Source organism: Copadichromis virginalis, linkage group LG18, assembly GCF_057382275.1.
Source record: "Copadichromis virginalis isolate Kocher_CV1m ecotype Utaka linkage group LG18, C_Virginalis_male_GT1.1, whole genome shotgun sequence".
Taxonomy (NCBI): Eukaryota; Metazoa; Chordata; class Actinopteri; order Cichliformes; family Cichlidae; genus Copadichromis; species Copadichromis virginalis.
The window spans coordinates 16166320-16188063 of NC_140635.1; the positions used below are offsets into that span (position 1 = coordinate 16166320).

Below are 21744 nucleotides of genomic sequence, written 5' to 3' on the forward strand. Positions count from 1 at the left end.
AGGAGAGTTTCTGAGGTCAACTGCCCTCACAAAGTCTTGTGCTTGTATTGTAATACCTGTTTGGACTTTCCTAAATATTTCCCCTCATAATGTGCTCCAAACAATAGCCTGACAATTAAAAGGGAAAAAACCCAAGAAACATGCTCCCTGGAACTAATAAAAATGGCAGGCTGCTTAAACTAAAAATATAAGTAAAAACTAACTTCAAACAAGGAAACTCACCCTGGAAAACCTGAAACTAAGCTGAATTGAAGTCAAATCCTCAGGTTACCGACTGGAAACTTAGAGTTGTTACTGAGTCACTTCAAAATCTGAGCTCCCCAAAATTTACCCCAAATTTTGATTTATAGGGGCCGTTTTTTCTTTCTTTTTCCAACTTCTGAGAAAATAAGAAATATTTTTGCGTTATTAAGTCAAGTTTTTTTTTTCAGATATTAACCGAAATTTTTCACTTATGGATGGCAAAATATATATATTTTTGTTAGTGGCTGAAACAAGCTTCCACAAATATTTAACTAACTTGCCAACGTGCACATCTCATTTTATTTTGAAAATCGACGACCCGGAAGATTGCTTTCTTCTTCTGGTGACCTCCTGGGAAGTTCTCATCATGGCGCAGGCAGTTAAGAAAGTTGTGAATAAAGTTCCCGCATTAGTCGGCGGTAAGTCTTCTCACGCTTCTTTTTATACTAGAACAAAAAGTGAGGTACTTACCATGAATCGTGTAGCAGGGGCAATGTCGCGTTGCTTACAGTTTGTAGCAGTTGCACTGTGACCTCTGGCGTCAAAACATCAAACCCTGCAGCAAATCTTTATAAGTTTGTGAATTTGTATTTGTACTTTATAAAGTGTTTCATGAGAGGCGAAATAACCGTGTTGCGTTTGGCTTTGCTGGCTTTACTGCTCCTTGGCTGACGTGGTCTGTGTGTGACTTTCAGCCGCTCTTACATACTCCAAACCCCGGTTAGCGACCTTCTGGCACTACGCCCGAGTGGAGCTGGTCCCACCGAGCCCAGCTGAGATCCCCAAAGCCATAGAAGCTGTAAAAGGTCTGATCAGGAGCTATCAGACGGGACGCCTGGGACAAACTACAGTGAAAGTAAGTTTGAACTGAGTCGATTAACCTCTGTTGACCTTTTAGATTAACTTGGCTGCACAGAAAGTAGACCTTGAAGGAATGGCCAGCCTGTAATTTGTAATGAACAAATAGTTTGACAGATGTGTGCTTCCATGTTGCTGTGGGAGTTCAGGGCCCTGAGTGATTCGATTTTATATTGGGCACCAGAAAGTACCTATTTTGAATATTTACCAGTAGGTTGTGAATTTTGCTTGAGGGTCATTCCAGATGAGTTCATCAAACACCTCGCACCTATTTTAGGGACTTTAAGCATCCTTCTATGCTAACTTTAGCTACACTTGTGAGAGTCCATATTCATATAGCCATGGCACGAGATATTGCCGTAACATTTGAGGGCAATTTAAGTAGTTTATGTAATTGGGAAAAACAATATATTAGGTTTTTAAAAACCCTACCTTCATCTATTATTCTTTTAAAATAAAATGTAATATCTCACTGTAGGGACCTGAAATCCCCATTAACTTTGCCCTTTTCATGCAAATCTGTGATGGTGAGGTGGGACTTTTTTTTTTTTTTTTAAATTTCATGGCCCAACATTGACCCTTGATACATTGGTCACTCAGTGGATATTGTGCTTTTGAGTTGGAAAACTTAAAACACTAACTGACTAACATCTTTATTAAAGCACATGTGATAGTTACTACTATCCTTTACAAAGTCTGTTTCACTGTCTCAACGTAAACATTGTGGGTCTCTCACAAACACAAACCTTTACAGAACGTGTTAAAGTAAAAATAGGTAAACACACCATCACAAGTGCAGTAACACCAGCTGAATAAAATGTCAACAATTACTTACAAAACCCTCTTTGTGTTACATTATCAGGCCTCGTGCAGGGACTGTTACTGAGTGTGTTATTCTAGAAACATTTAAGGAGTTTTCTTGAGTGACAACTTGTTGTTTCCTTGCAGGATGCCATAAGGAATGGACTGGTGACCACTGAGGTGCTGATGTGGTTCTACATCGGAGAGTGCATTGGCAAAGGAGGCATTGTTGGATATGATGTCTGAAAAATGAACTTTTCTTCCTCCTCTTGCTTTTCCAGTCATTACATTCTCAACAGCCTGCACCAAATTCTTCCAAATAAACAGATGTTTGTATACAGGAGTAGATTTTGTGTCTCGAGTATTAATTTCAAGAGAGAACTGGGTCATATTTTATTCATAAAAGATTTACAAAATGCAAGAAACCAACGCTGAATATGTTCTACACCTATTGTAGAGAATATTAAAGTTTGCATACATGTATAATTTAGAGTGAAAATGTGGTAGTACTGCAGATGGCAACAAAACACATCTTAATTCAGGCCGCATATTTTATAGATGCTACTGCTACGTAATGATGGACATCTCCTCTCGCTCTCGACTCTCCGACATCGCGTTCACGACGTTTCCCAGGTATCTGCAGAAAGCTTGCCTTACATCCTCTGGCTCTTCTTCTAGGTTGGAGTGAATGAGCAGCAGTCTGCTTAGATGTGACGCTGCACAAGAAAATGTGACTGCATTAGCCCAGAGATAATGATTCTCATGACTCTCAGAGGACTGCAGCACAAGTTACCTAAAGGCAGCCGTCTGTCTTCCACTCCACTGCCAGGCTTGTGGTGAGCTATGAGCAGACACTGGCTGTCCTGCAGATCTTGAGAGGAGATGAACATCGAATGCCACGTCTCTATTTCTTTGAGGTGACTTGGAACATCAGGGTTAAAAATGATCACCACACCGCTGGAGTCCTTCATGATTGCAGGCCAGCATGACTCAAATCTGTATGAAAATACATTTTACTACCATCATATTACATCGTAAGTAACAACACTTCTCTTAATTGTCACATAAAGGTAAGGATAACATCTATGCCTCCACTTACTTGAAATCCCCTGAACAGTCCCAAAGTTCAACCTCACACGACTTGTCACTGCTGCCCTCAGGCTGTGATTCAAATTCCAGTATCCTTGAAACAACAGAAAGTAGCTGCACTTTGTATTTTTACACACAAAGACTGATATCTGTCAAGGAAGGCTATGATATTGGTTCAATCTTGTCATTGCGATGACTGATTTTTACACTAAAGTGACACTCGGAGTGGCTTAATGTTGAAAGCAGTAAAGCTCACATAGGATTTGTACCTGACTCCTTGAGTAGGTCTGTATTCACCGCCCACATTTTCTGTTGTGTCTGAGAGAAAATTTGCAAGAACGGTTTTCCCACTCTGAAAAACAGAAAAGCAGATGGCTTTAAGTAAGATGGCAAAATAGTAGCACATTACCCAGCCTGACAGACGGGAATTGTTACCTCCGGCAAGGAAGTCGTGTTTTTGGTAGCATTTGCATGCATGACATTCTTTCTGTCTGTAAGCACGATAGTTTGAAAAGTTTTGAATGAATTCTGGTAAAACTTTGTAGGGGTGTAGAGTGGGGCCATGTTTACAAGCTATTAAAATTTGACTTGTATCCAACAGGTCTTTGGGGTCAACTTAATGATTTACTGGTTGAAAATTGACAAAAAAGTGTTAGAACTTAGAAACAGTGATTCTTGTAAGTATTCTGTGCATTTTCAACATATAGAATGTACCATACAAAGATCTGAAATGTCACGTTTGACCTCTGACCACAATATCACACTTTGGATGCACACTAGTTTGCATCCAAATATCATGTCACATTTCATATCTGCCTTTCTTTCACCTTGACCCAAAAATGCATTATATCTTTAAAATAAGTACAGTCAAGAGAAAGAGAATGAGCTGCAAGCTCAAGTTATTCATGAGTGAACTGCCTTGTGGAGGTTTGCACTCTCATGTTTTTAAGTAAATATTAACTTTAAAGTTAACTACCAGTATTACATAAAAAAGTAAAAAGTGGAATATGTCCCTTCTTCTCCTTTCACCTGCTCCCTTTAGGGGTTGCCGCATCAGCCACCTCAGCCCTTTTTGTGTCCTCCTTCACCACATCCATGAACCTCTTCAGTGGTCTTCCTTATTTTCTCATGCCTTGTAGCTTCATTATTAGCATCCTCTGTGCATGTCCAAAACATATCATCCTTGCCTCACCAACTTAGTCTCTAAACTCAACCTGTCCTCATGCATGTCTTCCATCACCCTCACCCTACTCCTGACTTCCTCATCCAGTACCAACCTCCATCATTTCCTTGGTGGCACAAAATAAGCATTCTTGTATGTATGAGCACATTAAAACCAATACACACCCCTCAATTAATATAAACAAGTACAGTAAGTTTTGATATTTATTTATTTTTTAATATTGTGCAAAAGTCTTGAGCTACTTTTTGTCGTTCTTCCAAGGAGCCAGAATTTTTTAAAACTGGTCTCGAGCAATAGTTCTCCAGGCTTTCTGAAGCTCTTTCAAAGTTTTGTCTGCCTTTTCACCTTTTAACTCAAGGGATAAACCAGTGTTGTGTCTACACAGAACAGACAACTCAGCAACAAACCTGTCTTAAATTGTATCTCTAGGCACTTTGTTATTAGTAGCCTGTTACAAACATATAATTTTGGTCCCATGGTTCTGGTTGAACCCCTGTTACAGACTGGCAGGGTGTACCCGGCCCTGTAGCAGTTGGGATAGGTTCCAGACCCCTCCGTGACCTTGATAAGGGTAAGTGGAAGAGAATGGATGGATGGATGGATGCACTGTGGTCACGCCAGCATCGAATCCATCCAAGTTACATGGTTTATTAAAATAATCAAATTACAGCACTTATATTTATGTTAGACTACTTTTAATTAACTACTTTAGCCCACTTACAAGGAAATTTAAAAAAAAATCTTGTTCATGACCTGTGTAGTATGTTAACACTATTGGAAGTCCCAAACATATTGCCCATGCAGCAAATGCACACACAAATAGTACAACTGAAAAGCACGCATTTTGAACACAACCAGCCATTTATTGGGCTCCCCAGAGCCCAGTTCTCAACAGAACAGAAAAAAGTCGGCCACCATCTAAAGGATGGTTTTGAATGTCCTTCAAAAACCGTAGAGAAATATTCCTGAGGGTACTTAAAGAAATTACACGAAAGCGTGTCTCAAAGAGTTCCGACTTTCGTTGAAAGTTGATCGTACCAAATATCGACTTCCAAACTTGTTATAATGTTACAAACTCAGTTTTTAATTTAATATACTGTGTTTCAATCTATGTTTGCACATTTTTCAATAAATCTCTGCACCCATTTACCTATCAAAATATAAACAAAAACATGAGGGGTGGCTCGAGACTTTTGCATAGTACTTATCACTCCTTTTCCCTTCGTTACGACTGAATTTATACATTACTTTGTTGAGCAGTGACAAATAAACTCGGAGCGTAAATGTAACGGTGAAGGGTATGAATACTTAAGTCCAGTGCTTTCTCTGGTAATATTAGCCAAGGCAAATTTCACTGTTGACGCTTTTCGCTACCTGCTGGAATCTGAAAGGTAAAATAGCAACCGGTGTACAGTCAAATGAGAATTTACTCACCTCATTGGGACCAACAAAGAGTATTTTAGCTTTGAACATTTCCACTCAACTGACGCTGGTTAGCATTAGCTTTTCAGCTAACTTATCTTTACAAAATTCCGGGATAGCGAAGCAGTATCGCAACAGCAAGGTAAATGTAAATCAGCCAAACTTAGCTGCGTACATATCTAAACCACGTCATACTATATTTTTACCTTTACTTAATAATATATATCTCTTTAAATGATCTTCGATGCTTCCCGAGGATGGCGCACTAGCAATCGCGACAGTAAACTTCTTTTCCGTTTCTATGGTTTCAACCAGGCTCTCTGCTTTCTCTTGTTCATTGGCTGTTTACGGGTCTAATCAAATTTGGCCCCGCCCATTCAACCCTTAGGGAACGAATCAACAAAAAGATAGTCAGTTGACGTCGTTACGCTGCCTCACATCTAACCAATCGAGTGAGACTTTCCAAGAGGCGACTCCCCAGAGTGGAGGAGCGTTATTTACAAGAGGTACAAGGCGAAGGAGTAAGTGTTGTTTAAATTTTCAGGCATGCTTTTGTAAGTGGTTACTTGGTTTGGGCGTTATTAAACACGCTAGACTTGAATGGCGATTTACTTGGTATAATTACTAAAGTGCTTGCTACGCTTAGAGTTCCTTAAAGCTTAACAGCCACTTAACCTTGTCTGTTGCTAAGAAGTAGCTTCCTTGGCGATTGGCTTTCTCATGTCCAAGCAGGACTTTTAACCTTCCTCTTGTGTTAGCTGTCTGTAACTATCTCTTATGTTGAAGGGTCGCCTTTGACCAGTGTTCTAAATAACCCAGAAAATACCCTCAAAACAGCGGTTTATCATCCAGTTTGTTTGTAACCAATGGGTTACATTGTTAGGCTTTTTTATGAATTAAAATGATCAATTACAGCACAGGTGTCAAACTCTGGCCCGCGGGCCAAATTTGGCCCGCAGCCTAATTACATTTGGCCCGCGAAGCCATACCAAATTACTATTAGAGCTGGCCTACTGGTATTATACAGCTAATATATATATTGTTTAGTATTAAGCTTTGCTTGTTCCATATTCAGTTTTCCAGCAAAAATTATTTGAGTCCATAAGAAGAGATTCATTCTTAAATCTGGAGGAAGATTTTTTTTTTTCAATAAATATTAATGTTAGCCCGCGACTTTGTTCCAGTTTTGAATTTTGGCCCACTGTGTATTTGAGTTTGACACCCCTGAATTACAGCATATCGCTTCTTTTCATTCTAAAAAAAAACCCGATAAACTGAACCTTACGAGAATTTTATGAAGAAATAAAAGGTTGTGGTTCTATTACCTAACTATTACTGAGAAGTATTACAACAAAATGTCTAAAATACATTTCTTCTGATTATTATTATTTTAATATTATTAACTATAGTAACGTTATAGTAAAGTAAAGTTGTATTATTTTATTTTATTTTGTCCACCATGGTAAATTTCCTCCTGAGAAGGTATTGCCCCAGATCATAGATGCTAAAGAAATTGTCACACATGATATTGTGACTCCACAGTCCAGTAGTCATATGAAGGACTACGCGCTTTCCTCGGTTTCACCCAGGGATGCCACTTGGAGGTTTGCCTGTGTAACTCTGTATTTCCCATGCATAGCCGGTTTTTGCGCATAGTATATTTGCACATATCATTTGAGCATATTATATGCACATCTGTTGACAGTAAGAGGCATGTCTCCAGAGGATGACCTTCGAAGTCCCCCCCTTGGTTTCAGCGGTACCAGGGAGGATTTCACTCTGAGTCGTGGCGACCTAGACAGCAGTCATGAGCCTGTTGGTAGAACCAGGGCACGCAGCAGTCTCCATACAGGAACCCCAGAGTGTGAGATCAGCTGGTGAGGTCCTACAAGGATGATGCATTTGAATATGCACTTGCCAGCTACCACAACTTTACTGATTCAAAGTGTTTTCTTGCTTTCCTTTTTATTTTAGTCTCAGAGATTTTGGCAATAAAAATAATCCTTTCCTGAAAATGCTAATGGATGCAGAAGCAGCTGCCAATTCTGCAGCAATCCAGCTAGTGTCGTTTAAAGACTCCATCGACGATGAGTATGCTGTAGGTCTGCAGCAATTTTGGATAAAGCTAGCTTTGTGTAAAGCCAAAGGGTTTCCTACATTAAACATATGTTTTTGCAACTGCTGTCCTGCATTTTCTCTAATTTTCTTTTTTTTTTAATGTCAATTAAGGATTCAAGACAGTCTGCCAAAGATAAACGCCAAATTGCAAGACAGCGTGGGCTTCTGCTGGAAAAGCTAGAGGACTTTAGACGAATTAATAAGTCAGTGCGACAGAAACTGAAACAGCTCCAAGAGGCAGAGGTTTGTTAAACTGCTACTACACCGTATAAGTCAACTGTATTTAGTCTGAAAATGTGTTTATTTATGTCCTTGCTTTAAATAATTCCGCAAAGGCAAATCGAATTGATGCAGACCAGCAGATTGACACGCTGCTGAAGAAGATCATGCAGGCTGAGAGTGAAAATGAGGTGAGTGTTTTATTACACCTATGCATTGGCACAAAAGAAGGAAGTTTAAGGGAACTAAGCTTTGTGATTAGCTTGTGAAGATTTAGTCAGTGAAACAAAGTGATAAAGGATAAGTTATAGCGGTTAGATAGATGGATTATTAATAATATTTCATTTATTCAAATTCCATTGTCTCGGCCTGTGATCAAATTCTTTATAGATTCCCTCACTGATTAAATTTTTCTGGGGAACAGAAGTAGAAATATAGTTTTCAGTATCAGCTCAACTGTTTTATTACCTTTGAGTGTGACTCAGCTCTAGGAAGTGACTGAAAGAAAGAGATCACAGATAAAAATAGCCGAAATGGGCTTTCTCCAAGCATGGTTGGGCTCTCCTTTATAAATAGGGTGAAGAGCTTGGGCATTTGGGAGGTGTTCAGAGTAGAGCCACTACTCCTTAATATCAAAAGGAGCCAGTTGAAGTGGTTTGGGCATCTGGATGCCTCCTCAGTGAGGTGTTTCAGGCATGTCCTACCAGGAGAAGGCCCTAGGGTGGACCCTTGACACGCTGGAGATTATATCTCTCAGCCTGAGAATGCCTTGGTGTTCCCCCAGATGAGCTGGAGGAAGGGGCTGGGGCAAAGGGGCAGCCTTTGGTGATTAAACTAGTGAGAGCACAGCCACATTGGTTCTGATGTCACAGGACATACTCTAAAGGTGTTAACTTTACAAAAGCGATTTTAATGCACCTAAAGTGAAGATATGGTGATGTGATAATATGCATTGGTTTCCATGTTTTTTCTCGCAGAATTTAAAGAAAGATTTGAGTGAGAGTGAACAGAAGGTCAGGGAGCTGATAGATCTGTGGAGAAAAGAGCAGGTAAGTACAGCAGAGATCATTTGCGGATGAATTAAGTCATTGCCCATGAAATTATATGTTTACGCTGGCTTCAACAGGAGAACGTAAAGAGTGCAGTTCACATGACCAAGTCAGCAGAGGCAACACGTGCTCACCTACAGGGACAGCTACGCAACAAGGAAGCTGAAAACAATCGCCTTACTGTACAATTACGGGTACAGACACCTTTATCAGCTGGCTGCGCTGTAGACTAAACTGCTTTATTAATGTATAAATTAAAACTGCACACTTGTGGGTTCATGGTCTTTGCAGGCTCTGGAGAGACTCATAACCGAGCAGAAGCTGGAGATTGATGATCTGAAGGGGTCTATCACCTCTCTGTCTGCGAAGGCAGCACAGGACAAAGAATCTCTGAAGAAAGCCACCCGAGCTCAGAAACTGAGAGCGGAGAGATTTGAAGCTGCTATTGAGAAATGCTACGCACAGCTGAGGGAAAAGGTACGAGGTCAAATTGGTTCATTATTTTGGCTTCAGAAGCAGTTGAGGATCCCGTTTGATCTTTGTTTGTCTTGTTTGGCAAACAGGATGCTCAGCTGGCCAAAGCCCATTCAGAGAGAGACTCAAGGAGAGGACAGAAGGAGCAGACGACAGATGAGAAAGACAAACTCGTTGCTCATATAGACTTATTGAAAAGGTTGGTTGGTTCTCCTTCCCAGCCATTTGTCATTTCTGAGTACATCAATATTCAGATGATGCATTAACTGTAAGTGTCTGTTTCCATTAAAGCCAAATTGCAGACTTGACAATGAGAGTGCAGAAGGAGAAGGACGAGCTAACTGCAGCAAATGAAACTCTGATGCAAAGGCTCGAAAAACTCAGCTCAGACAACGGAGAACTCGGCATAAATAATGCAACACTCAAGGTACAAGTTACTGAACAGCTTGTATGTGAGAGTCATTACTGTGAAAGGCAAAAAGCACAGACATGTTGCAAGAAGTCCGGTTTCCATATTTAGGAGTTAGGAGGACCTTATTTTACTAAAACTGTTTGGATTTCTCTGCTATCCCAGGAATCTGTAGCTCAGCTGGAGCAGCAGCTCGCTGAGTGCGAGTCTGCCCTCATAGAGGAGAAGATCGTCTCACAGGAGAAGAAGCACCAAGCTGAACAGTGCCATTATCAGGTTTGTGTTTTGATTTAAAACCTTTTACTTTCTCGTGTGCTGCAGCCCTGAAATATTCCAGACATCACCCAGTGACAGTGGGTCAGCTCCGCAGCGCTGTGCCTGTGAGATGTCCGATGCACGCAAGATTAGTACAGGTGACTGTCCAGTGAATTCACAGCAAGGAATTGAGGATCTGGTTTGCTGCCCTCTTCCTTTTTTTGTGCAGGCAGAGCCTCAAAAATCAAACGTATCAAAGTATTTTTTTTTCCAGCAGTGACAAACCAGACCTAGACCATCCCTTGTTCTCTGCAGGGAAACTTTTAATCATGTTTGTAAATGACTGTTATTTTTATAGACCCACTACTTTACTCTGGAGTCAACAAACATCAAAAAATGTGCAATGTTGAAAAAAAAGGCACTCTTTCATCATATTTGATCCTCTTAAAGATCATTTCTGAATAAACACTGACACACAACAAAGAGTGTTTTATGTTCTTAAATCTTTCAAACCTTTTACTTCTCATCTATTAATTTCAAATATTAACCTTTCAGTTCTTGTTTTTTTATTAGTATTTTTCTATCTTTCTATCATGTTTGAAGGTCATTTTTTTCCTGACACAGTTAGGATAAAGTAGTTTCCAAACAGGATTACAAGAAACCTATTATTTACAGATACAGAATGTGGTCTGTAGAAGCCACTGAATGAATGACACTAGTTTTTAATGACAGGGAAGGCCACAGCAGGTTTCATGTTAATGTTCTGTATTTTTTTCACCTCCAGGTTGCACAACTTCAAGCTGAGCTCCATGATTCAAAGATAAAATATACAAGTCTTTTAAGAGAAACAGAGAAGACACGAGATGGAAAAGAGGCAGAAGTTGAGAAGGTACCACCGCCCTTCTCTTTAATTTGCCTTATTTTATTTACGTTACATGCACAGTTTCTGTTAAGCTAAAAACTCATTCTAACAGCCCATTACAAGTCTGTCCAGCTCTGTTTCACCTGCTGTTTAATGGACAGTCATTGTGCACTTAGTTTTCTTTTTTCAACTGCATAACCACAGCTGAATGAATCATGTACATCCGTGAGCATCTCTTGGAGAGGTGTGCTGAGTTTTAAAGCATATTACTATGTTTCATTTCCCGAAACCCAACTCTTTTTTTTTTTTTTTTTTTTTTTGTGCCGTTCCTCCTCTGGAGCCCAGGTGAGGCAGGAGCTGCAGGGGCGCGTGGAGGAACTGAACGCTTACCCCGAGTTACTGAATGCAGCTGAGCAGAGTCTCTTTGAGTGCCAGGAAAACCTGCAGCGCTTGGAGAGGAAGTGCTCAGAAAAGTCAGAGTCCATTAGGCAACTGCAGGTTAAGGTGTGCAAAGCCAGCTGCTGTGGTCAATGTAAAATGCAGTCATTTTCCTATTTTTTGACCACTGGGTGGCAGTATAGCCTCAGGTGACCGCTGGTGCATTGTGGTTTCTAATATTGCTGTGAGTTTCGATGTTTGTGATTGCTGTGCAATGTTTAGGTTGAGCCCACTAGCGAGTCTTTTGTGCTCCCCAGTGTGATCTCTGGTAGAACCAGACGACCACGTGTTTCCGTCAGAAATACTGAGTTTTTATCTCGAATCTGCTCGATTTGAGGCTGATAAATGTTCAGCAGATCGTGGAGGTAGTTGTTGTTTTAAAGTAGCATTTGTGCACGTGGTGTGATTAAATGTTTTCTGCACGATTTACTTGTAGCCCGTGGAGGCAACTCTGAATTTTATGTTTTGCACACGCAGATGGAGAGTCAAAGCAAACTGCTGAGATCATCTGCAGAGATGAGGGAGTCCATTCATGAGGCCAACTTACAATTACAAGAAAAACTGATTTCTATCCAAAAGTAAGACCTCAAATATCAAAAACCTGCTCATATTATCAGTATAGAAATTGATGCTTACTCTATGTGTGTGTGTGTGTGTGCGCGCGCGTGTGTGTGTGCGCGTGTGTGTGTGTGTGTAGAGAGACAGACAAACTGCAGCAAGAGAACCTGGAGCTGGTACGGAGGCTCGCAGCTCAGGAGGAAGCTCTCAGCTACAGCAACCGGCAGCTGGATCAGCGCTCATCAGAGTGTCAGGCCGTCAGCCGACAGCTGGAGGCAGCTTTAGCAGACGTCAGACAACAGGTACAGGTTAGCTGTTGGAGTGCTGACCAACAGTTCAGCACCTGTTCTTCACTCAGATCATCAAGTAAGACATTACAACCTAACAGTTCAGTCGAGATTTGTTTGAAGCCATGCCGTAAGTAATCCAGCTGGAGCTACATAGTAAACAGGCAAAGCTAGATATGCATGTATCTGTATAAAACAACTTGTGTTACTCCAGTTTGGTGTCAAAGAGAGATTTATCGTGCAGAAAATGGCGCATCACATAATGATATTTCACATTTTCACCCCGTGTAGGTCACTAAGGTGAAAGAAGAGGCTGTTTCCAGGGAAGAGGCTCTTCAAACCAAAATCCTGGAGCTGGGAGCCGAGAAGAGCAGAAGGGAAAGCGAGCTGAGGCTTCTTCGCCAGAGCAAGCTCAACGTAAGGGCCATAGAGAAGACGCACTCACGTTAGATGGAACATTTCTTGGAAGGCAGCGCTGAGCTGTATTATCTGTCTGTGTGTCTCTCAATCTGCAGGCAGAGAAGCAGTATGAGGTACGTCTGAAGGACCTGCAGCTTAGCCTGGACCAATCAGAGAGCCACAAGCGAAGCATTCAGAATTATGTCGATTTCCTCAAAAACTCTTATAAGGCCATGTTTGATGAAGGACTGCAAACATCAACATCTTATTTTCTGAAATGATGGAGGTTTGCATTTTAAATCCTGATTTGTTTTGCACTCTGATATTTATTGGGTCTGTTTAAAAGGGCAACATGGGGGTAACTAAACCCTGATTTTTAATTGGTTTGATCAGTTTCTACTTTTACATTCAGATTTTTGAACTGCATTTCCAGGAATCAAGTAATCTGCTGCTGTTTTTTTAAAATACAGTAATGTTTTCAGATGTTTGTACATCTTGAACTATGATATTTTGGTGCTATTCTGTCCGTATGACAAGGAGCTTGTTGCATAACTGTTACATAAGATTGGCCAAACTCTGAGTTGAGTAACACCTAATAGTACTGTTGCATAAATATTACACATTTGAAGTGTGAATGTAAGATAGCAAAGACTACACTGGACTGCAGGAAACCTCTTTTCAATTTCTATTATTTTATAAATTTTAATAGATTCATTTATAAAAAAACAAAACAAAAGGACTTTCCAGCAGGGTAACACGAAATTGCTAGAAGGACTAGCAATCAGGTTATTTTAGGCACAATGCAGTATGTACTTGATCTGTCTTATGCAAGTGGCTACAGCTGAACAACTTTTTTCCACAGCCTGCAACTGAACACCAACGAAATTATGACAGCAGTTGTTGGCCAATGCAAGTGGTGCTTGAAAACGAAACATTTTATTGGTGCTTACATCCTTTTCAGTAACCTTTGTGTCTTTATAATGCATTCAAACAGTGCACGTGTGCGATGATAAATTACATGTGCAAGTAAAGCAGCAGGCACTCCACTCAAATAATGTTTGATTGTAAGTCAGATACATGTGTGATTAAAATGTGAATTTATGAATTGAATGAATTCAGAGTGAACTGAAAACATGCAAATGTGGTGCACAGCACAGTGCATCACTGGTGGAAGGGTTTCCCAGCTGCCAGTAATGGCTATCTACACTCTGCCATATTAAAGACGTAGCACACTGTGTGTAGTACCTGAAATAAATGCCACCCTCGTGTAACACTATGCCCTCTTCACTTAAACTTGCACATTCAGTGTGTGAATGTGTGTGTGAATGGGTGGATGACTGGATATGTAAAGCGCTTTGGGGTCCTTAGGGACTAGTAAAGCGCTATATAAATACAGGCCATTTACCATTTACATTCTGACAGGGTTGCGATATCTGATAATTGGCAAAATTATAAATTAGCCCCTAAAGGCTGCCAGAATAATATAAATCCCAATTCAAATATAACATTCTTGCTATCAATACGCAATAAGCAGTTTATACATTTAGAAACAGATTTCTGCTCCATCTTCTCCACGGGCTTGATCTTATAACGCTGATAACTGTGGAAGCTTCCACGCCGTCATTCCCACCGTCAGTTCAGCAGAAAGCAAAACTTTTGGATTCACAAAAAAAAAAAAAATCTAATTTTAATTGCAAATGACTTTTTGTTTGGTCACATTTTGTCCCAGCTGTGTTTACCTGCGATAGAATGAATCCATATTTCCAGCTGTGACTTTGCCCATCACCCATAATAAATCTTCTGCTCTGACTAGTGAAGCTGATTCAAAATTCAGCGTCTTTACTTTTAATTTCCCTGTCATCCTCCCGGTGCTGGAAACAGGCGTTTGTTTGTTTGTTGGTAGTGGACATAGCAAAGGTGTGGTGTGCACTGGTTGTGTTTTATATTAGGATTCTCAGCTGGACTGAGAATAATTATGTGTGGCCATTAGCTGTGAAGTCCATGCCTTTAGGTTGCAAATGTAACTGCCCACTTCTATCTCTGTTGTTGGTTTGTCTAATAAAAATCTTATATTAATCTGGCCTGGAGGCAAACACAGTTGCAGCGTGACTTACTGAGATTTACCGAAAAACTGAGCCATAAATGTACTGTGTTTATTTCTTTTGTTCTCTCACTGTTGCTTGTGCTTCCCTGCTGTATCTATGGTAATAAACTACTGTGAGTCCAGACCTCTGAAAGACTGATGTGTTCCTGCATCGGACGTATTCCCTCGAGTGAGCAGGCCTCCTCTCAAGTTCTCAGAGACAAAGCTCTATTGTGCTCTCCTTCGGAGGATGGAACGATTTCATGGCTGCGTGCGTCAGTACTTATGTTTTTTTCCTTTGCTCTTGTGGTCTTGCCTGTTTACGTAATTCTGTCGATCACTTTGGGAATTTGCTTTTTTCTGCTGCTTTCTGCTTACATCTGACTTTCGGCATTTCAGCGCTGAGATGGGCACACCCTGTGCTTATGTGCTTGTTAGGCTCAACAACTTTGATAGCCCTGACGCATAAACCCTTGCAGCTCTGCGTAAACCTGTTGGTTGGGTTAGTAGTTATGTCCCAGCTCAGCTCAGGGGTGGTGGAAAGTGCCATTCAACCAGACAGCCAAACGCAAGATTTATGAATTACAAAAGAGGCAAACTGCATGGATAAATAGGGGTTGGCAAATCAAAGAAAATTTAAAAAAACAGACGGGAGATTTATAGAGTTCAAGAGATTATTAAAGTTCAAAAGAAAATAACTCCCTGCCCAAAACAAAGAGCAGAGCAGCAACACCCTTTTCCCTAATGTAGCTTAACAAAAGAAACGGCTGATGTGTGCACAACCCCAGGCATACACAAGCACCTCAAAAACATCATCACTGCTCCTTATTATCTGCTCATAGCCCTAAAACCGAATCAGCAGAACACATCTTAGTGTGTGCATCACAAACAGCAGTCTTCAATGAGACCTTAACCAGGTGCATCTAGTGAATGCTGGACAGGACCAGCATCTCTCTAATCAGCAGCAGAGACAGAGTGATTGATTGCGACAGAGCCAAGTGATGGCACAGCAGAGCCCACCTTTGACAGAAATACTGAAGAGGACACAAGAGCAACAACAGCCACGGCCGTGCAATTCACAGTCTTATTTCAGTCACATTTGCCTTCTATTCTGCGTATCGTAAATCGCAGTGGAGGGTTTAGATTATCGGTGTAAGCCTATACCACTGCCAGAAAGCAAAAATCTGCAACTTGTGCCCAGCATCTGTGCAGCACCAGGCAAACTGCTGAGAAGTTTACATTACAGACATTCCCAAAACTATTCAGTGACATGTAGGTCCTCTCAGAAGTAGGTCAGCCAGATGCTAAAGAGACTGAAAATCGTTGCAGCAAAGACCCCCTGAGAATTTCCAGTTTTTCTCAAGACAAACTCTTAAGTAAGATAGTGGGGAACTGAATTGGTTTTCCTTGAATTTATTGGAGATTATAATCTGCTAACCATGAAATTAACAGTCTGTGTGTCCAGGCTTCAATCATATTTCTGTTTTGCATTGACAACCAATTACAGAGACCAGGACAGTAAACCAAAAGTACAGTTTTCCATGCTTAACATTAACTTTGCATTAAAATGAAAAAAAAAAGTATGAAACATAACCCTTTAAATAACACGAGTGCAGTGAATCAAAAGAAACAGCCACCGCGTGACGACACATTTAGCAGCTGCCATAACTTTCCACACTGCGATTTAACATGTTTTGTCATTAGAGGCTTAAATATTATTAAGTATGTACAAAGAATAAGCAGGAAAAACATTTTTTAAAATGCAGCATTCACCATTTAAAAGCAGCTTCACAAAGAAGCAAACCACAAGGCTCCAATAATATGAAGCAGAAGTCTTCTTGCGCTTAAATCAAGTCTTTCGGTTAAATTTTCAGTTTGTGGATGTCATCGAGAGGGCTGTAGAGCTCAGGTGTCTTTTTAGCGTTGTTGGAGCAGTTGAGATTACACTTGCACGATTCGATCGTCATCACCATCCTCCTGAAGGTCTCTCCGTTTTTGCACCGAAAATGGAGAGGCATTGTCCGGGTCCTGTGTGGCCTGCAGCATTGTCCGTCTGAGCAGGATCCACAGTACCTGCGCTGCAACTTTTTCAGGCTACGACAACCTGCGTATGACAGGTGAACTGGATGGCTTGCTTTTCCTCTGTGACTGCATTTTTGACCTTTCTGCAAGAGAGAATGTATCTAGGCTTTAGTCTTAACATGGATGGGTTCTCAGCCTCTAATGAAATAATCACTGTATATGTTCATCAGCATATGGTGTACCTTCGAGGTCAACTGTTTGCAGGGACGGATTTCACAGATCCGAGTTTCTTTCACCAGTTTGCACTGTTTGTTGCGGTTGGTCAGCCTCGTGGACACACCAGAGCCGCAGGATTTGGAGCAGGGTGACCAGGCTGTGGTTTGAGGCATGCACTGGACTCCTCTGGCAAACATGTGGTCCACTGAATAACTCCTGAAAGCTGTGCAGATGTTTTTAAGCAGATATTTTTTAAGTTAAAGGTGGGTTAAAATAATGAAAGCAAGCAAGACTTAAATGCAATAAATATCAAGACTGCTCACCAGGCAGAGACTTTGATTCTCCCCACACAGAGGTGAACTCGTTCTTTTTGGAGAGGTCGTCTTCAGTGGTTTTGACTTTGCTGAACTTTCTTCTGTGCTTTTTTATCATAGCGCTCTGTGCCTCTGTTTCCTCAGGGCAGACTAGTTGTTCGCAGCACCCTCCCGGTACCTTGACCCGTCTTAGTTTGGCACAGCCCAACAAGGGCAGCGAGAATTCACGTGGGCAGAGGGAGACACATCCGACTGCACCGTCGATGCAAGTGCACTGGTGTTTGCAGTTAGGATGGAAGGTTTCCCCACTCTGATAAATCTTGCTGTTGTACTCACATGTTCTCCCGTTTAATTTGGCTGTTAAACAGAAGCAGGGAAAGGCTGATGTGATGAAAAGGGAAAAGGTGACAGTTGAAAAACAAAAAAGATCAGAAAAGGGAAATGAAGTCAGCGTACCTCGACAGACTCCCTTATCCGACCCTCCGAAGTTGCACTCCAGTCCCTTCGCAGCATCGCATGGCTGTGTCTTGCTGCAGTCTTCAAAGAGCTGCCGGGCACAAACCTTACAGCATCCACAGCTGTCCAGCACGAGGCTGACGCTGTCTGCACATGTTGGGACTTCAAGGGGACACTGGCAGTCCTTCGGGCACGAGGCTGACACCTGAGGTTAGACCAAACATCCCACCTTTGTAATCAACATTTCTTTCACCCACAGAATATAACAGCAGGCATAAGACACCTTTTCCTCACCAGCGTAAAGCAGAAGATCTCGACGACAAAGACCTTCCACATCTTCTCCAGCTGAAGCAATCTCTCCTGAGTGAAAAAGAAAAACCAGCCTCCTTAATATCACTCAGCAGACCTGGCAGCGGGATGATGGCTGTTTGTTCTCCCTCTTTGAGAGTCCCCATCCCCTTTTATCCACTTCAAGCAGATCTGACGTAGACTGAAGAGGTGTCCCGAAACTATGAGAGGAATGCTTCTCCACACGTCCTCCCATAAGCCAAGCAGAAGTTTCTCCCTCCCTCCTCTCACACTCGCTGTGCCAAGAACCACCCTGTGCAGCTTCCACTCTGCCAGGGCTTTCTCTCCGGTTTTACTGTGTAATGCTTTCTCATTTCCAAAGAAAGCAGATATTTTTGACCATTAAGATTCTCCAGAAATAAAAGCTTACATAACATGCAAAACAATGGCATGGATAATTCTTTGATTGCAGTGCTGGGAACTGATTTTATTCTGTTTTGTGACACAATGATTGCACTATTCAGTCTATATCACTGTTATGAAGGAGCTCTTTTGCGCCTAACCAAGACTTTACCAGCTGGTGCTGGACCATATATGTATGTATACCTGGCAGCTGAAATGCATGTGAACATGGCTCCTTAAGGGATTTGACACCGGGCCACTGCAAGTTCTGACATAAATATTGAAGGAAAGCCACATATTTCTATGACTGACTGAATTTCTCCCTGAGCTGAAGCTCTGTTTAGACTGTTGCACGTTGTCTGCGAATAATGTTTGTATTTTCCAGCCTTGCTAGTGTTACAGGTTAAATTTCCCTTCAGTCACCCTGTAAGGGCGTGTGGATGGAATTAAGTTTAACTTCAAGATTTCACAATGAGAGATGAGAGCCTCCTGGAAATGTTTGAAACTTGATAATCCTCTGTTTAGTCTAAATCAGAGCAGTCAGAATAAGATGCTAGACAAAAAAAAAAAAACAAGAATAAAAAGAAAACCCAAGCAATGCCTGAAGCAAAATTCCTCTCAGGATGAGCATTGCAGGTTTCTTTGAAATAGATGCCAGGGTAAAAAGCATCTTCTTCCATCCACATCAAAGAACAAAGGCATTTATAAGGGAGAGAATACCTTTCCTTTCATTATAACCTGTGAGAATAAGAGGCTGAGCAGAGCAGATTGGCACAGCCGCCGTCTTATCTAACTAAGGTTACAAAGGCCGGTCTGAGTCAGCGCCAGCTCCGGCAGATGAAGAGCGAACAAGCGGGAGCTTGGTGTGTTTACCGATGCCTGGAAATCGCTGACTGTTGTGGCTTGGTGTGGAAATTTCCTTCCAAAATTATAATATCAAGAATCTGCACAAACATGTTAGGTAAGAAGAACAGAGGCGGATGTGGAGGGCAAATTGCATGTCCTCTTCCCACAGTTCAGAAAATGAATGTGAAATAAAACAAGTGAGAAATTGAATCTTTCCTCTTTCTTAACATCCTAAAACACTGTTACCCCAACAGTTTGAAAGCCAGGGTGTCAAACACTAGGCCCAGGGGCCAAAATCGGCCTCACGGAGACTCCAGTCCAGCCCACTGGACAGCTTTAGATAAAAATGAAGGAAGGCATGAATCTTGGACTTTTAACTGTGTTTTCATAAGCTTCATTTTTGCATGTAAAGACTTCAGCCATGGTCATTCACGCTACACCAAAGTAACTGGTCTTTTCTAATGGGAAACTAAGCTTCTTTACACTAAGACCGGCCCATGTAAGATCAAAGATCTGCTCCTCGATGAGTTCAAATGAGTTTGACATCCTTGGCTTAAAGGAGTAGTCATCACTTTTTCGAGCAGATATCAGTGATGCTGAATATCTAATATGGCAGCAACTCAGTGCATATAGTAAGCAGAACGATAGTTTAGATATGACTGTTTCTGGAAGCCACTGAAAGTTTATATTTCAAAAAGAAATAATAAATAAAAAAGTGCCACGCTGTATTACAAGCTGAACTGATCACTGTAAGTGAAACCTCCGCCCTGCCTCAAATTTTCACATCATGTGCAAAAACAACAATCGATAAAATAAGACACTGACCCACGGGCATAAAATCAGTAGACTAAAAGTAGACAAATTATAAATAAGAAAATCGTATTAGAAAGTTCAATGAAAGATGATCAAATTCAAGGAACATCCTGGGCTTCTTACTACATTTTACAAGATCCAGAGAAGCTTATTCATGTCTTTATGTCTCGCAGGGCTGCCTAATGCGAGGCTCTTTTTATTGTCCTTACTAAAAAGACTGTTAGACGGCTCTGATTCTCAGCTCCCTGCCTTGACTTCCAGTAAGGTACAGATTTCAAACAAACAGCCCTAAATATATATCTGAGATGCTTAATGAATATGAACCCAGTGGGTCTCAAACCTGGTTACAAGAGCAGACAGATGTGAAACTAAAGAGGGCTTTATATACGCGTCTTGCAAAGACGCGTATATAAAGCGTGCATTTTCTCATATCTTGCAATTCACTTAATGAGAGCGACATGTAATTACTTCAAAGTTATTGTGTTAGAGAGACCTTTTATCCTCCCACAGATACTTGATACAAGCCATGGGTGGACGTGCATTGCACAGTACTCTGCAGCGCCCTGTTAAAATTACATATCCCTGATACTTAATGGGATACACTCGAATGAGTAAGGTGGGTGGGCAGGTTATAATAGGCTGTGTGAAAAAAAGCTATAAAAGAAGTAATTTTGCATGGTTCTTCGACTGAAAAGCACAAATACCTCCTCACTTACGCATATTGTAAAACCACAGTGGATGCAAGGTCACGGTGGTGTCTTGGCTGTTACGTGAGAGTGGGTTTTGTGCTGATATGAATGAAAGTCCCGTCGGTGACATCATTTCTATAAATGCCTTCTTTTCTTTTGTGTCTGGCTCTGCACGAAGGGCACTCTGGAGTCAGCACACTGGGTTCATTTGAAACGCACAGCTGGTCATTTCCAGGCTGCTGAGCTCTGCTGTCCAGCATGAATGAAGGGAATTGTGGAGAGGACAAGTGGGCACGCATTGTCTGTTTCTGTTAACGCTCATTCCACGTTTTTGTTTAACATCTGACATTCTCCTGCTGCGATGAAACAGCAGCCAGACAGCTGTGAGGGGCTTTAAATCATTATCGCTGCATGAGTCCTGCGATCTGATTTACAGTTCATATACATTTCTGCTTGCTGATGGTGGTTTCACACAGCACATACAGTACTACACTGCAGAGCATGACAAAACAAGCCTGATAACAATCTCCTCAGGGAGCGCCCGTCCTCTCTTTGTGCTATACTGCGATTAGGGGGAAGTGAAAATCTGCATGCGTTCAGCCATTCTGTGATAGACTTCATGTTTACCAGAGTGTCACATCACTTCTACTGCGCAGCAATTCCCTTTGTATATGTGAACTTTGACCCGGTGTTCTCTCTGAACTGCTGATGATTTTAATGCTATGACCCTTCAGCTTTATTTGTATATAAACTGTTCTGTGACCTAATCGATGATACAGGCTCTGCCTGCTGAAAATTGACATTGTGATCATCGCATTTCAAAGCTCAGTACTACACTTTAAAATGTGTCCAGCTGCATGACTGACAGTAACGGAAATATATTTACTCTAATTCTCCGAGTTACTGTGCAGATTTTCCAAACAAGACCAGCAAACCAACAGTTTACATAAA

At 41.3% G+C, this 21744-nt stretch overlaps 4 protein-coding genes across 7 annotated transcripts; 2 read left to right on the forward strand and 2 right to left on the reverse strand.

The window, feature by feature from the left end:
* Positions 1-569: 569 nt before the first annotated feature.
* On the forward strand, positions 570-2248 carry LOC146687552 (ATP synthase F(0) complex subunit g, mitochondrial-like). Its single transcript, XM_085439804.1, has 3 exons — positions 570-662; positions 939-1099; positions 2050-2248. Exons 1-3 carry the CDS (start codon positions 611-613, stop codon positions 2146-2148), a joined length of 312 nt encoding a protein of 103 aa, XP_085295930.1. The 5' UTR covers positions 570-610; the 3' UTR covers positions 2149-2248.
* A 33-nt stretch (positions 2249-2281) lies between these two features.
* ift22 (intraflagellar transport 22 homolog (Chlamydomonas)) lies at positions 2282-5936 on the reverse strand. The gene is made up of 5 exons (XM_085439803.1): positions 5609-5936; positions 3261-3343; positions 3002-3085; positions 2696-2898; positions 2282-2618 (listed from the first exon to the last, which is right to left on the reverse strand). Exons 1-5 carry the CDS (start codon positions 5645-5647, stop codon positions 2470-2472), a joined length of 558 nt encoding a protein of 185 aa, XP_085295929.1. The 5' UTR covers positions 5648-5936; the 3' UTR covers positions 2282-2469.
* A 75-nt stretch (positions 5937-6011) lies between these two features.
* On the forward strand, positions 6012-18111 carry LOC146687554 (outer dense fiber protein 2-like). 3 transcript variants are annotated; one of them, XM_085439796.1, is made up of 18 exons: positions 6012-6117; positions 7302-7473; positions 7571-7694; positions 7826-7957; positions 8050-8124; positions 8911-8982; positions 9060-9176; positions 9274-9459; positions 9546-9655; positions 9748-9883; positions 10031-10141; positions 10905-11009; positions 11328-11486; positions 11898-11998; positions 12118-12280; positions 12557-12682; positions 12781-12798; positions 18015-18111. In XM_085439796.1, exons 2-18 carry the CDS (start codon positions 7310-7312, stop codon positions 18102-18104), a joined length of 1989 nt encoding a protein of 662 aa, XP_085295922.1. In that variant the 5' UTR covers positions 6012-6117; positions 7302-7309; the 3' UTR covers positions 18105-18111. The 3 variants fall into 3 exon arrangements, with proteins under 3 accessions (XP_085295922.1, XP_085295921.1, XP_085295923.1); XM_085439795.1 differs by lacking the exon at positions 18015-18111 and having other exon boundaries at positions 6013-6117; positions 12781-14892; XM_085439797.1 differs by lacking the exons at positions 11328-11486; positions 18015-18111 and having other exon boundaries at positions 6014-6117; positions 12781-14892.
* LOC146687555 (CCN family member 1-like) lies at positions 16145-18106 on the reverse strand. 2 transcript variants are annotated; one of them, XM_085439801.1, is made up of 5 exons: positions 18050-18106; positions 17756-17960; positions 17309-17656; positions 17012-17208; positions 16145-16912 (listed from the first exon to the last, which is right to left on the reverse strand). In XM_085439801.1, exons 1-5 carry the CDS (start codon positions 18089-18091, stop codon positions 16610-16612), a joined length of 1095 nt encoding a protein of 364 aa, XP_085295927.1. In that variant the 5' UTR covers positions 18092-18106; the 3' UTR covers positions 16145-16609. The 2 variants fall into 2 exon arrangements, with proteins under 2 accessions (XP_085295927.1, XP_085295926.1); XM_085439800.1 differs by having other exon boundaries at positions 16145-16930.
* Positions 18112-21744: the final 3633 nt, after the last annotated feature.

Excerpts from the sequence above, each read along its gene's own strand:
- LOC146687552 (XM_085439804.1), top strand. The coding sequence starts at position 611 with ATGGCGCAGGCAGTTAAGAAAGTTGTGAATAAAGTTCCCGCATTAGTC. Across the intron at positions 663-938 it reads AGTTCCCGCATTAGTCGGCG|CCGCTCTTACATACTCCAAA; the intron begins GTAAGTCTTCTC and ends TGTGACTTTCAG. Across the intron at positions 1,100-2,049 it reads TGGGACAAACTACAGTGAAA|GATGCCATAAGGAATGGACT; the intron begins GTAAGTTTGAAC and ends GTTTCCTTGCAG.
- ift22 (XM_085439803.1), bottom strand. The coding sequence starts at position 5,647 with ATGTTCAAAGCTAAAATACTCTTTGTTGGTCCCAATGAG. Across the intron at positions 2,899-3,001 it reads GACTGTTCAGGGGATTTCAA|ATTTGAGTCATGCTGGCCTG; the intron begins GTAAGTGGAGGC and ends ATTTTCATACAG. Across the intron at positions 2,619-2,695 it reads AGACAGACGGCTGCCTTTAG|CGTCACATCTAAGCAGACTG; the intron begins GTAACTTGTGCT and ends TTTCTTGTGCAG.
- LOC146687554 (XM_085439795.1), top strand. The coding sequence starts at position 7,310 with ATGTCTCCAGAGGATGACCTTCGAAGTCCCCCCCTTGGTTTCAGCGGT. Across the intron at positions 7,474-7,570 it reads CCAGAGTGTGAGATCAGCTG|TCTCAGAGATTTTGGCAATA; the intron begins GTGAGGTCCTAC and ends TTTTTATTTTAG. Across the intron at positions 9,656-9,747 it reads CATATAGACTTATTGAAAAG|CCAAATTGCAGACTTGACAA; the intron begins GTTGGTTGGTTC and ends TTTCCATTAAAG.
- LOC146687555 (XM_085439800.1), bottom strand. The coding sequence starts at position 18,091 with ATGTGGAAGGTCTTTGTCGTCGAGATCTTCTGCTTTACGCTG. Across the intron at positions 17,657-17,755 it reads GGATAAGGGAGTCTGTCGAG|CCAAATTAAACGGGAGAACA; the intron begins GTACGCTGACTT and ends TCTGTTTAACAG. Across the intron at positions 16,931-17,011 it reads GCAAACAGTTGACCTCGAAG|ATACATTCTCTCTTGCAGAA; the intron begins GTACACCATATG and ends ACTAAAGCCTAG.